This window comes from Bombina bombina, chromosome 2 (assembly GCF_027579735.1).
Source record: "Bombina bombina isolate aBomBom1 chromosome 2, aBomBom1.pri, whole genome shotgun sequence".
Classification (NCBI taxonomy): Eukaryota; Metazoa; Chordata; class Amphibia; order Anura; family Bombinatoridae; genus Bombina; species Bombina bombina.
This window is the reverse complement of record NC_069500.1, coordinates 1,326,661,299-1,326,676,409: the sequence shown is the minus strand read 5'-3', so window position 1 is coordinate 1,326,676,409 and position 15,111 is coordinate 1,326,661,299. Positions and strand designations below refer to the sequence as shown.

Genomic DNA, 15,111 nt, shown 5'->3' with positions numbered 1-15,111 from the left:
TTTTATAACATTGGGGAACGTTTTTAGCACCAGGCACTTGTTAAGACACCTTCCCAGTCAGGAAGGGCCTTTCTCTGTATTAGGCAGAGCCTCATTTTCGCGCCATTACTGTGCAGTTAATTTTGAGTTCAGTACATGCAGCTGCATGTGTGAGGGTCTGGAATCCACTAAAAACGTTCCTAGAAGGCTTCATTTGATATCATATACCCCCCTGGGATTGGTGAAGTCGCAGCAAAGGCTGTGGCTGGGACTGTAAGGGGGTTAAAATTTAAAAACGGCTCTGGTTTCCATATTTTAAGGGTTAACAGCTTGAAAATTGGGGTGCAATACTTTGAATGTATTAAGACACTGTGGTGAAAATTTGGTAAAGATTGGATAATTCCTTCATAGTTTTTCACATATTCAGTAATAAAGTGTGCCCTGTTTAACATTTAAAGAGACAGTAACGGTTTTGTTTTAAAACGGTTTTTGTGCTTTATTAACCAGTTTAAGCCTGTTTAACATGTCTGTACCTTCAGATAGATCATGTTCTGTATGTATGGTAGCCAATGTGGTTCCCCCTTCAAATATAGTGTGATAATTGTGCCATTGCGTCCAAACAAAGTAAGGACAGAACTGTCACAAATTGTAAAGTTGCCCAGGATGATTCCTCAGATGAAGGAAGTAGACATAGTTCTACATCATCTCCTTCTGTGTCTATACCAGTTATGCCCGCGCAGGCGACCCCTAGTACTTCTAGCGCGCCAATGCTTGTTACTATGCAGTAATTGACGGCAGTAATGGATAACTCCATAGCTAATATTTTATCCAAAATGCCAGCATTTCAGAGAAAGCGTGATTGCTCTGTTTTAAACACTGTAGAGCAGGAGGGCGCTGATGATAATTTTTCTGTCATACCCTCACACCAATCTGAAGTGGCAGTGAGGGAGGGTTTGTCAGATGGGGAAATTTCTGATACAGGAAGAATTTCTCAGCAGGCAGAACCTGATGTTGTGACATTTAAATTTAAATTAGAGCATCTCCGCGCATTACTTAAGGAGGTGCTATCTATCTGGATGATTGTGACAATCTGGTCAACCCAGAAAAATTGTGCAAGATGGACAGTTCCTTGAGGTCCCGGTGCACCCTGATACTTTTCCGATACCTAAACGGGTGGCGGACATAGTGAATAAGGAGTGGGAGAAGCCAGGCATACCTTTTGTCCCTCCTCCTATATTTAAGAAATTGTTCCCTATGGTCGACCACAGGAAGGACACATGGCAAACAGTCCCTAAGGTCGAGGGGAAGTTTTCTACTCTAGCCAAGCGCACGACCATTCCTATTGAGGACAATTGTGCTTTCAAAGATCCTATGGATAAAAAATTGGAGGGTTTGCTTAGCAAGGTTACCTCCTTCAACCTATTTCGTGCATTATTCCTGTCACTACAGCGGCGTGGTTCTGGTTTGAAAGGAACTGGAAAAGTCGCTCAGTAGGGAGACTCCGTATGAGGAAGTCATGGACAGAATTTACGCACTTAAGTTAGCTAATTCCTTTATTTTAGACGCCGCTGTGCAGTTAGCGAGGTTAGCGGCAAAAAATTCAGGGTTTACAATTGTGGCGCGCAGAGCGCTCTGGCTAAAGTCTTGGTCGGCGGATGTATCTTCCAAGACAAAATTGCTTAATACCCCTTTCAAAGGTAAGACCCCTTTTGGGCCAGAATTGAAAGAGATTATTTCAGTCATCACTGGGGGAAAGGGCCATGCCCTCCCACAAGATAAACCTTTCAAGGCTAAGAATAAGTCCAATTTTCGTTCCTGTCGCAATTTCAGGAACGGACCGGCTTCCAACTCGGCAGCCTCTAGACAAGAGGGTAACGCTTCCCAGACTAAACCAGCTTGGAAATCAATGCAAGGCTGGAACAAGGATAAACAGGCCAAGAAACCTGCTGCTGCTACCAAGACAGCATGAAGAGGTAGCCCCCGATCCGGAACTGGATCTAGTAGGGGGCAGACTCTCTCTCTTTGCTCAGGCTTGGGCAAGAGATGTTCAGGATCCCTGGGCACTAGAAATAGTCTCTCAGGGTTATCTTCTAGAATTCAAGGAACTACCCCCAAGGGGAAGGTTCCACATGTCTCACTTATCTTCAAACCAAGTAAAGAGACAGGCACCTGTTAAAGATGGGAGTGATACTCCCAGTTCCAACTGTGGAACAAGGTCAGGGGTTTTACTCAAATCTGTTTGTAGTTCCCAAAAAAAGAGGGAACTTTCAGACCAATTCTGGATTTAAAAATTCTAAACAAATTTCTCAGAGTGCCATCGTTCAAAATGGAAACTATTCGAACGATTTTACCTACAATCCAGGAGGGTCAATTTATGACTACTGTGTATCTAAAGGATGCGTATCTTCATATTCCTATCCACAAAGACCATCATCAGTTCCTAAGGTTCGCCTTTCTGGACAAACATTACCAGTTTGTGGCTCTCCCATTCGGACTAGCCACTGCTCCAAGGATTTTCACAAAGGTGCTCGGGTCCCTTCTAGCGGTTCTAAGACCCAGGGGCATTGCAGTGGCACCTTACTTGGACGACATCCTAATTCAAGCGTCGTCTCTTTCAAAGACAAAGGCTCACACAGACATTGTTCTAGCCTTTCTCAGATCTCACGGGTGGTAGGTGAACATAGAAAAAAAGATCCCCGTCTCCGTCAACAAGGGTCCCTTTCTTGGGAACAATAATAGATTCTTTAGAAATGAAGATTTTCCTGGCAGATGTCAGAGAGTCAAAGCTTCTAAATGCTTGTCAAGTTCTTCACTCTGTTCTACGGCCTTCCATAGCTCAGTGTATGGAAGTAGTAGGGTTGATGGTTGCAGCAATGGACATAGTTCCTTTTGCGCAAATTCATCTAAGACCATTACAACTGTGCATGCTCAAACAGTGGAATGGGGACTATACAGACTTGTCTCCAGTGATTCAAGTAGATCAGAAGACCAGAGACTCACTCCGTTGGTGGCTGACTCAGGATCACCTGTCCCAGGGAATGAGCTTCCGCAGACCAGAGTGGGTCATTGTCACGACCGACGCCAGTCTATTAGGCTGGGGCGCGGTCTGGGATTCCCTGAAAGCTCAGGGTCTATGGTCTCGGGAAGAGTCTCTTCTCCCGATAAACATCCTGGAACTGAGAGCGATATTCAATGCTCTCCGGGCTTGGCCTCATCTAGCAAAGGCCTGATTCATAAGATTCCAATCAGACAACATGACGACTGTTGCTTACTTCAACCATCAGGGGGGAACAAGGAGTTCCCTGGCGATGAGAGAGGTGACCAAGATCATCAAATGGGCAGAGGATCAATCCTACCACCTGTCTGCGATCCACATCCCAGGAGTGGAAAACTGGGAGGCGGATTATCTGAGTCATCAGACCTTTCATCCGGGGGAGTGGGAACTCCACTCGGAGGTGTTTGCCCAGTTGACCCAATTATTGGGCATTCCAGACATGGATCTGATGGCGTCTCGTCAGAACTTCAAGGTTCCTTGCTACGGGTCCAGATCCAGGGATCCCAAGGCGACTCTAGTGGATGCATTAGTGGCGCCTTGGACTTTCAACCTAGCTTATGCGTTTCCACCGTTCCTTCTCATTCCCAGGCTGGTAGCCAGGATCAAACAGGAGAAGGCCTCGGTGATTTTGATAGCTCCTGCGTGGCCACGCAGGACTTGGTATGCAGACCTGGTGAATATGTCATCGGCTCCACCATGGAAGCTACCTTTGAGACAGGATCTTCTAGTACAAGGTCCATTCGAACATCCAAATCTAGTTTCTCTCCAGCTGACTGCTTGGAAATTGAACGCTTGATTTTGTCTAAGCGTGGGTTTTCGGATTCTGTGATAGATACTCTGGTACAAGCCAGAAAACCTGTGACTAGAAAGATTACCATAAAATATGGAAAAGATATATCTGTTGGTGTGAATCCAAGGGATTCTCATGGAGTAAGATTAAAATTCCTAGGATCCTTTCCTTTCTCCAAGAAGGTTTGGATAAGGGATTATCAGCGAGTTCTCTAAAAGGACAGATTTCTGCTTTATCTGTCTTGTTACACAAACGACTGGCAGCTGTGCCAGATGTTCAAGCTTTTGTTCAGGCTTTGGTCAGGATCAAGCCTGTTTACAGACGCTTGACTCCTCCCTGGAGTCTAAATTTGGTTCTTTCAGTTCTTCAAGGGGTTCCGTTTGAACCCTTACATTCCATAGATATCAAGTTGTTATCTTGGAAAGTTCTGTTTTTGGTTGCTATTCTTCTGCTAGAAGAGTTTCTGAATTATCTGCTCTGCATTGTAATCCGCCCTATCTGGTGTTCCATTCAGATAAGGTTGTTTTGCGTACTAAACCTGGTTTCCTTCCAAAGGTTGTTTCCAACAAGAATATTAACCAGGAAATAGTTGTGCCTTCTTTGTGTCCGAATCCAGTTTCAAAGAAGGAACGCTTGTTACACAATTTAGATGTAGTCCGTGCTTTAAAGTTCTATTTAGAAGCAACAAAGGATTTCAGACAAACGTCTTCTCTGTTTGTAGTTTATTCTGGCAAGAGGAGAGGTCAAAAAAGCTACTGCTACCTCTCTTTACTTTTGGCTGAAAAGCATCATACGATTGGCTTACGAGACTGCCGGATGGCAGCCTCCTGAACGAATCACAGCTCACTCTACTAGGGCTGTGGCTTCCACATGGGCCTTCAAGAACGAGGCTTCTGTTGATCAGATATGTAAGGCAGCGACCTGGTCTTCTCTGCACACTTTGTCCAAATTCTACAAATTTGATGGGAGAAAGATGGGCTATTTTTGGGAGAAAGGTTTTGCAAGCCGTGGTGCCTTCTGTTTAGGTAACCTGATTTGCTCCCTCCCTTCATCCGTGTCCTAAAGCTTTGGTATTAGTTCCCACAAGTAATGGATGACACCGTGGACCGGACACACCAATGTTGGAGAAAACAGAATTTATGCTTACCTGATAAATTACTTTCTCCAACGGTGTGTCCGGTCCACGGCCCGCCCTGGTTTTTTAATCAGGTTTGAAGAATTTCTTTCTCTATACACTACAGTCACCACGGCACACTATAGTTTCTCCTTTTTTTCTCCTAACCGTCGGTCGAATGACTGGGGGGGCGGAGCCTGGGAGGGACTATATGGACAGCTCTTGCTGTGTGCTCTCCTTGCCTTTCCCTGTGGGGGAGGAGAATATCCCACAAGTAATGGATGACACTGTGGACCGGACACACCGTTGGAGAAATTAATTTATCAGGTAAGCATAAATTCTGTTTTTTCCGTAATTTGAGGCTTGGCACAAGCCTATAGTAACCTTAAAGGTATTTGGAGAAACTAAACTTGACACCCTCTCACTGTAATCCTCACCACTTATCCCTTTAACGGGCTATGTGCCCTTTTTTTTATAATTTAGAGGGATGTTTCCTATAATATCTGATGTTAAATGATGTGGACCCATAAGGACCTACATTTCCTTGTTCACAACCCTTCTGCAAACACCAGGTCTCAGAATCTACACTTGTTGAGTTATTTTTGACTTGTCCAAGCTAACATGTTTATACGTAAAATGAGGTACCACACGTGGCCAGGTGCATATTCTCCTGTTGAGAATCCATTGTTATTCAAGGTTTTAAGACATGCCTATGTATTATATGTATGAACCCTGCTGTATTTCTATAGGCGTGTTTCCATGAGTAATGTCTGATTTTGTTTATGTATGTTTTGAATACCTCAATAAAAATTATTTAAAAAAAAAAAAAAAAGAGAGCGCAAAAGAGGGGGGAGAGAGTGCAAAAGAGGGAGAGAGAGAGCGCAAAAGAGGGAGAGAGAGAGCGCAAAAGAGGGAGAGAGAGAGCGCAAAAGAGGGAGAGAGAGAGCGCAAAAGAGGGAGAGAGAGAGCGCAAAAGAGGGAGAGAGAGAGCGCAAAAGAGGGAGAGAGAGAGCGCAAAAAAGAGGGGGAGAGAGCGCAAAAAAGAGGGGGAGAGAGCGCAAAAAAGAGGGGGAGAGAGCGCAAAAAAGAGGGGGAGAGAGCGCAAAAAAGAGGGGGAGAGAGCGCAAAAGAGTGGGGGGAGAGAGAGAGCTCAAAAGAGAGGGGGGGGAGAGAGAGCTCAAAAGAGAGGGGGGGAGAGAGAGTTTAAAAGAGAGGGGGGGAGAGAGAGTGCACAAAAGAGGGGGGGGGGAGAGTGCAAAAGAGGGGGGAGAGAGAGCAAAAGAGGGGGGAGAGAGAGCAAAAGAGAGGGGAGAGAGAGAGAGCACAAGAGGGGAGAGAGAGAGAGCAAAAGAGGGGTGAGAGAGAGCAAAAAAGGGGGAGAGAGAGAGCAAAAGAGGGGGGAGAGTGCAAAATAAGGGGGAGAGAGAGAACTCAAAAGAGAGGGGGGGAGAGAGCGCGCAAAAGAGAGGGGGGAGAGAGAGGGAGCAAGGGTTGGAACCGCGGTACCTAAAAAATTGGCCTGTGTACACAGGCTTTAGGACTAATATATATATATATATATATATATATATATATATATATATATATATATATATATATATATATATATATATATATATATATATATATATACATACACACACACAATCACAGCAGTTGTTAAAGATATTGAAGAGATATAAAAATGTATTTGAAATGTGCTGTCATTGCTGGTGCACTGAGATTAGCATCTGCACATACCAACAACACGCACAAAAACGTCATTAGATCTTAGAAGACTTCGAACACAAGTTTGAGGTTCCAAAAATACTTAAAATATATAGGATGAATTACATTTAGTGCACTGTGTTTTTAAAAAGTCCCATTCCCATCTATTAAAGATTTATAAGCCTGTCTGTTCAGGATAAACAATTTTGACTCTAGTGTTTTATGACTTTTCTTATTTTCTGCAACTTTTATTTTATGGTCTCTTTCTGTTTATTTTGTCTCCACATGTAATGAAGCCGCTTGTTCTCAGCCAAGACAGCAGCATTTTAGAATCTCGGGATCTAAGAATAGAAAAACGTACATTATTTCGGTAAGAGAAAATTAATTTAACAAATGTGATTTGCACTTTTCTAATGGGTTTGTTTACCATTGCAAACCATTTGGCAGCACACTGCTTCTTTTCCATATTGTTTAATAAATACATTTCTTTGTAATATGTTACAGTAATTTGTTAGAAATCTTTTGGGTAGATTTCACTATGCATCTTTTGAACAATTTTATGAAAAAACAAAATTTTACAGTTATTTATTTACTTTTTCTTCTTAAATGGAAAGAGTCCACAGCTGCATTACTTTTGGGAAATAAGAACCTGGCCACCAGGAGGAGGCAAAGACACCCCAGCCACAGGCTTAAATACTCCTCCCACTTCCCTCATCCCCCAGTGATTCTGTGCCTTTCATCCCAGGAGGTTGGCAGAGAAGTGTCAGAATTTAATTTGTCTCTTGGAGGGTAGTACTCTTCGACATGGGACAGGAGTTTTAAGTAATCCTGTCAGTCTCTCAGTGAGGTCTTGGATGAAAGTTAGAGTCCGGAGATGCAGGGAGAGTCTTTCTGCGAAACCATCCCAACTCATGTTAACAGCTCCTCAAGCAATCGGCGTTGTCAAACTTTGCTCCGCTGCCTGCTTTCTTCTCTCAAGTAAAGACTTGAAGGGCCGTGTTCTTGTTTTACGGCGTAGATTACGGTAAGATTGTTTAATTTTCTTTCTTCGTGAATTTACTGTAATACAGATGTTTTCCCGAAAGGCTACCACCTTGCGGGACTAACTTAACATAAGCGTCTCAGTGAGTCTCCTTTTAGTATCTTGTAATCGAGGGTTAATATCTCCTGTGGGGGGTTATTGAATAGGGTTTTTTTTAATCATGTTTGTTATGTGATTCAACCTGCTTATGTGTAGTGTTAAATGGGCTCATGGCTTGAAACATAAAGGCCTTTGGAGGTTGGTCGCACTTTTTTTGGACTATACGGTTTACCTTCTGGCCGGGCGTGATTACGCTCAGTCTTCCATTTTTACGCATTCCTGACCGTGTGGCGACGGAGAAATTCTAGTTTGCAGGGGTCTGGTTCATAGGAGGTGGTGAGTGCCCCAGCCATTGTGGGTGTCAGGTCCCATTTTGTTTTGTCTTATATTCCATATTGGCATAATTCTCTATCCAGTTATGGAGGATTCTGATGCTGAGACTGTTCAAATTTCAGACTCAGTTTTGGAGGATTCTGATACTGAGACTGATTCTTCGTCTGGGGAAGAATCCGGATTGGCCTCGTTGACGCATGTCAATCAGTTATGTTCGGTGTGCCGTATTAGAGCGCCTTGTTCCTTGGGCTTGGGAACTCAAGTGACAGCTGAGCCCTCCGCCTCCAGGGGTCCTGTCCTCCAAGAGGCGAGTTCCCTACCGCTTCATACTTCTACACATGCGGTTAACCCAGATTAGGATTATTCCTCCATGCATGGCAGCTTGTTCCCCCCTGGAGGTTGCAGCACGTTTTCTCTTTATGCATAATTGTTCTCGTGCCCTATTGTCCCGGGTGTCCGCCTTAGGGAGGGCCTGTACGGTTCCCTGCGGGTGTAGCTGTCCCTGAGTGTTGTGCCTTTCGTCTTACTCAGGCATGTTTTTAAGTTTTTAAATGACCCTATCCTTGATGGATACAGGAATTTTCAGTCTGCTTCTTCGAATGGTGCACTTGATTAAACATGTGGGGATGATGTAATCTCCTGGCTGTTCTTTATTGAGATCCTTCCCAGTTTTTTTTGGAAGAGTAGGGCTCTGTTTGGCTGGTCCTGCGGGTGGGCCTGTTTTCTTCTTGGGTGTTAACCTACGGGTTGCCTTATATTTTCTTTTTATCCGATTAGGATTTCTTTTATTTTCTTTGTTTCCTTTGTGAATCTTAAACTTTGATCGATACTCTGTTACTGCGGAAGTGTTTTTGGGGACATGTTAGTCCTATGGTTGTCTGTTTTCCCTTCTTCCTCTCTGAGGGAGGATTTATGCAGCTTGATGGTTAGGACCCTGGTTGCAGGCTTGTCCTGTTGGGTTTGGTTCTGATTTGGGGCTATTCAGACACGTGGCGCTGTTCTTCTTGGCTGGTCCGTTCGAGGCGCCGATTGCTTATGTTATCATTATTTTACAGTTTTCAACTAAGCATTCTAGAGGACCTGTGGTTCCGTGAGGTGGGAAGGATCGTCTCACTCCTTATAGCCTTCAATCTGCATGACTGGGTCAGTGGTGTTTCCGCTGCGTCACTCTCTCTTGGTCTGGTGTTATCGGACCCTAGAGTTCCCTTCCCCACGTAGTGGAGGGTTGGGGGCTGAGCGCCCTCTTCCCGCCGTCTTGAGCGGTTGGCCATTTTTAAGGCTCCGGACTTGTTCCTTGTGAACTTGGTCCTCAGCAGCTGCCTTGCAGCGCATGGTTAACAGTATGTAACCAGCTGCAGCTATTGCACATTGACTGTGTACTATCTAGCTGTTTTAGGAAACCTTTTGGGTCTTCCTCCCTTATCTCCGTGTGGGTTAGGTCTCCTTTTAGGGACCTGGGTTCCCCTCTGGGAGATGGTTGTCCCTTTTAGGGACTCTGGGCGTGGTCTCCTTGGGCTTTGCTTGGGTTCTTTCCGGAGCTGGGGATGCTTCACGCCTTTTTCTCCCTGTGATCCTCTGTTTGTATGGAGGTGATGTGGAGATGAGCCTTGCTCGAGGGGTTTTGGCCTTGCGGTATTTCCTTGCCTTGTTGTCCTGAAGCTGTTTGAGTCATGTACGACTTTTTCCACCTTGTCTCCTTTGGAGCGTTGGACTCCGGCAAGGGATGGTCCCTTCCTTAGGTCGGGACTTGTGAGTTCTTCTCGTTATCAGGGTTTATCTGGATATGTATTGATATCCCCTGTGGTCTGGTTTTTCATATCAGATGGGGTGTTGTTTGTTTAAACAATTGAGGGCCCGGACCTGTTTTCTCCCTGGAGCTTCCGGTTGCTGTGGCTTCGCTCTACATTTTCCCTTGTGGATCCCATTGTTACCGGACTTTTAGGCTTAAAGGGACACTGAACCCAAATTGTTTCTTTTGTGATTCAGATAGAGCATGCAATTTTAAGCAACTTTCTAATTTACTTATATTAACAAATTTTCTTCTTTCTCTTGGTATCTTTATTTGAAATGTAAGTTTAGATGCTGGCCCTTTTTTGGTGAACAACCTGGGTTGTTCTTGCTGATTGGTGGATAAATTCATCCACCAATAATAAAGTGCTATTCAGAGTGTGAAACAAAAAAAGCTTAGATGCCTTCTTTTTCAAATAAAGATAGCAAGAGAATGAAGAAAAATTGCTAATAGGAGTAAATTATAAAGTTGCTTAAAGTTGCATGCTCTATCTGAATCACTAAAGAAAAAAAAAATTGGGTTCAGTGTCCCTTTAAGAGCTGGTTTGGGGTTTCCCAGTTCCTGGGAACTTGGGCTATGTCCTTACTCGGACTACTTGTCCTGGTCATGGTTAGCCAGGTTTTCTGAGTGACTGTTGCTCACTGGGCTGTTCTGCGCCTTATGGTCGGATTCCATGGGTCAGCTTGCTGTAGTAACCCTTGGATTCACTGCTCTGCAGACGAATGGGGTTGCAGTGTCTCTGCTGCGGCTATTGCGCATGGGATATGTTAGCGAGCTAGTCTTAGGGGGATCTCTTAGAAATAGAAAAAGAGTGTAGGAGTGCTAACTAAAGCTAAGGGGTCCTAGGGGGATATCTTCCAAGGTGCATCTGTGTTGGGGATTGATTTCTCCTATAGCCTGGGGCTTTGCGGCTTGTTGACAGGTGCTGCCTTTTGGCCCCATCCTTTTTCTTAGGATGAGGGCTTATGCTCCTTCTTCTGGAGATGTGGTCCTTTTCTTAGGGCTTCTTCTGGTTTCAGGAGGTTGGAATTGTGGGTGAACCTTCAGAAAGAGGTGTTCTCTCTGGGTCTTTAAGTTCCATCTGGAGTCTTGCTGGCTCTGTGTCGAGACTATGTTGGGCTTTTTGTTAGATCCTTGGGTCTATGGCCTTGTCGTCTGTTCTTGGAGTCGGGTTGTACCCGTGCTTGGTTGGATGGTGGTGGCCATTCTTCGGTTTGTTTTTGAGCTGGTTTTGGGGTCTGTTCCACTGTTTTAGACCTGCCGATGCTTGGGCTTGGCCCGGCTGGGAGTGGGTTCTAAGAGACATTGACTTTTTCAGGACCTAGGTGTGCATAGCGTTAGCTTCCTAAGCTTACAAACAGAAGATCCAGGTTTACACTACCTTCGGGTTCTGGGTGTAATCTCTCTTCTTGGGGGGGCCTCGTTTAAGGTTCTGTGTATCCCCTTTTGGAGACCTGTGTGTAGGTCTGGCAGCTGGATTGCCTAGAGTGTGCCCTCTGTCTGGGGGTTTCTTTTTTGCAGTCTGTCTTCTTGCTGGCCGCTTCTGCTTCTCAGCAGTATTCTTCTGTGTCATCCTGATGCTTTCTACGTGTTCTTGACTCAGGGTTTAGTCTGGGTTTAGTCTGGGTTGTTTCACGTTTTTTTGTGATAGAATACTTTTTATTTTAAGTTCGGACAATGTGAGGACTCCGTCTTCAGTTGTCTTTCAGTGCTTTCATGAGGTTTGAGAGTACAGTTTCTCTGTTCCTGTGCCGGTCTTATTCCTCCTGGTTTTTGCTGGGTGTAGGCATAGCCTCCCCTTATCTGTCAGGACCTATTTGGGTCTTGCAAGCTGGGCTCGCTATTAAGGGTTTTTCCTTTTTAGATGTGGTGTACTCCCGGTTTTCCTTTGATTCTCCCTTGCCTTGTCCCTTGGGAGTTCAGGCTGGTGTTCCCTTCATTAGTGCAGGGTGAGTGGTGGGGGACCGACTGTTGGGCGTCGGTGTCTCCCGGAAGACTGTTGGCTCAGTTGAGTCCTATTTGTGGTCTCTAGCTAGGCTGCTGGACTGTCTGTGGGTCAGTGTCCTTGGGGCTTTTTCTTTTAAGTTCTCTTGGCTTTGGACGAAGCAGGGTTTTTTGTTGGGCAGTGGTTTCAGGCTTGGTGTCCTCAAAATGGGCCACCTATTGTATCCTCCCATCTTGGCATTCAGTGTCCTCTATAGCTTGGGTATTGTTTTCCCAGAAATAATGAATGCAGCTGTGGATGCTTTCCATTTAAGAAGAAAAACATAAATTATGCTTACCTGATCATTTTCTTTTCTTCTGATGGAGAGTGCACAGCTCCCCACCCGTAATTTTTATGTGGGGTGTCTTATTTTATTCTTCTGGCACCTTTCACCCTGATATTTCTTCTACTGTTCCTTGTTCCTCGGCTTCATGACTGGGGGATGAGGGAAGTGGGAGGAGTATTTAAGCCTTTGATTGGGTTGTCTTTGCCGTCTCCTGATTGCCAGGTTCTTATTTCCCAAAAGTAATGAATGCAGCTGTGGACTCTTTCCATCAGAAGAATAGAAAATTATCAGGCAAGCGTCATTTGTTTTCCCTGCTTAAAAAAAAAAAAAATATATATATATATATATTTATATATATATATATATATATATATATATATATATATATATATATATATATATATATATATATATATATATATATTTATATGAGACACACACATATAAACACATTTTTCCTTATTTTTTTGGCATTTTGATGGCTGAATAAACTTAAATTTTTCACAGTATTTCATAAAGCATATTTATTTATGTGAAAAGATGAGTGCGGACCTGTGTGCGTGTGTATATGTGTTTGTGTATATACACATGTTGGCACTTTAAAAATAAATTGTAATAATTATATGTTGAGAGATATACATATAGATAGATAACTATACACACACATATGTATACATATCATTTTATTTGTTTATTTTTTATTTAGGTTGGATCTTGTACCAATTAACAGATCTGTGGGTCTTAAAGCCAAACCTACCAAGCCTGTAACAGAGGTGCTGCGGCCAGTTGTGGCTAAATATGGACTGAATCTGGATGACATGGTGGCAAGGCTTGTACGTGGTTTTTTTTTTTTTTTTTTTACTAAACAATATTATATGGCTGCAAAGATAGTTCAGCCTTAAAGGGACATAAAGAAGGAATAATGCATATTGTAATGTGCTAGAGCATATTATTATGGCAGTATTGCTTGCTCAGAACTGTGTTTAACCCATAAATAAACATTATATATTATAATATCAAAGTATTTTTAATATCCCTTTAAGGTTTATTTAAAGGGACTCTAACACTTTTTTTCCCCTGCAGTTAGTTTTTAATTGTCAAATTCCACCCACAACTTCCCTTTTTTTAGAGGATCCAGTGTGGCCTTATTACTGCAGTAGAAAAGGTTTGCCACTTTCAATTGGTTAACAATAACTACATTGTTTTGCAGTTTCTTATTGTCTTTCCCGCAGCCAGTTAGGGACAGATAGATAGCAGGGTTAGCCTTGTGATGTCTGCTGTGTGCACTTCCAATTAGAATTAAATTACAGGAAAATAGGGCAGCATAAATAATGGAAGTATATTGCGCAGATGTTTGTCTGATAATTAATATTTTATTTTATAATTTCAAAGTGTTTCCTGTCCCTAAGGTCTTCTCAGTGTCGATTTTATATAAAAAAAAATATATACCGGTATATATTAGTCAGCTGCCTGGTTAATCGGACTTAATAAATAAATAATTTATAAATGGCAATACAACATCATGTAACTATATGTAGCAGAATACAACAGGATGTGAGACAGAACATCACTGTTACTGGAATATATATGTATATATATATATATATACTGTATATATTTCTATATCTCCATCAATGTAATGTGTTGTTTAATGCAGTAATCTAGCTCACAAACATACTTTCTTCCTATTAGTATATGTGAGTCAGCATGTTATAAGGATCACTTAAACAGACAGGAAACCCCAACATTTTCTATCATGATTTGGATAGAACATACAATTTTAATCAACTTTCCAATTTACTTCTATTATCAAATTTGCTTTATTATCTTTTTATACTTTGCTGATGGAACGGCATTGCACTACTGGCCGCTTGCTGAACAAATCTAGTTAGCCAATCACAAGAGACAAATGTGTGCAGGCACCAATCAGCAGCTAGCTCCCACTAGTGTAGAATATGTGCATACCAAGAGAACAAAGCACATTTGAAAATAGAAGTGAATTTAAAAGTGTCTTAAAATTGCATGCTCTATCTGAATCATGCAAGTTTAATTTTGACTTTCCTATCAATTTAAATAATTGCCTTGCCAGAGCTAATGGTAGCTATGTTCCTTTTGTTTTTTTATGTCATTTGGCCATTCAGTTGGAACATTTGTTCTCTGTTATAACAAATGCCAAAAAAGGAAGACCTCTAACGGATATAGTTTCACTTTGACGTAGCAGCTACATTGCTGGTCCTATTCAGAGTCTTAGTTTGTGTTAATGCTGCCAACATAAAAATAAGCTCAATAATACCTTTATATTTTTTACCAAGGTATTTAAAATGATTGTAAATTAGATGCAAAATGTGATAATTACTTTCTTTTGTTGCTGTAGAGTGGGGAGCAGGAACCGTTAGATCTAGGTGTTCCCATATCTAATCTGGATGGTCAGCGAGTTGTATTAGAGGAAAAAGACAATTACAAAGGAAGAGGTAAGCAGTGTATAGGGCAGGAAATGTTTGTGTTATATAATGAATTATGGTTGTTTTTTTTATGTGATCATTTATTGTAACCAAAAACAGTTACAAATTGTAAAGGGGGAAACTGCTGTAAATAAGGAATAGTAAAATAATTTGTGTCTAGAAATTGTTTATATAGAAACCTCTCTGGGGAAAAAAAAAGAAATATAATTATTATAATTTGAGAGAAATACAAAGTAAAATTCAAATGTGATTCACTTCCAAATGGTCTCATAATATTTAGCTTCCTTTTTTCCCCATCACCAGCTAGGACATGGAACAAGTGGATCATTAATGGGACATAAAACACCATTTTTTTTCTTTCATGATTTAGATTGAGAATACGATTTTAAACAATGTTCCAATTTACTTCTATTATCTATTTTGCCTCCAACTCTTAGTATCTTTTTGTTGAAGAAACAACAAAACTCATGGGCGAGCCAATAAAATTAGGCTTATATGTGCAGCCACCAATCAGCAATTCCTGAGCCTATC

General features: G+C 42.3%; 1 protein-coding gene across 1 annotated transcript in view; it reads left to right on the top strand.

The window, feature by feature from the left end:
* RGS12 (regulator of G protein signaling 12) overlaps positions 1-15,111 on the top strand; it is a 447,605-nt gene that overhangs the window by 331,769 nt on the left and 100,725 nt on the right. Inside the window, exons 12-14 of the mRNA XM_053704191.1 lie at positions 6,942-7,015; positions 12,825-12,951; positions 14,493-14,589. Coding sequence (XP_053560166.1) covers positions 6,942-7,015; positions 12,825-12,951; positions 14,493-14,589 — 298 coding nt within the window. The remainder of the gene's footprint in view (positions 1-6,941; positions 7,016-12,824; positions 12,952-14,492; positions 14,590-15,111) is intronic.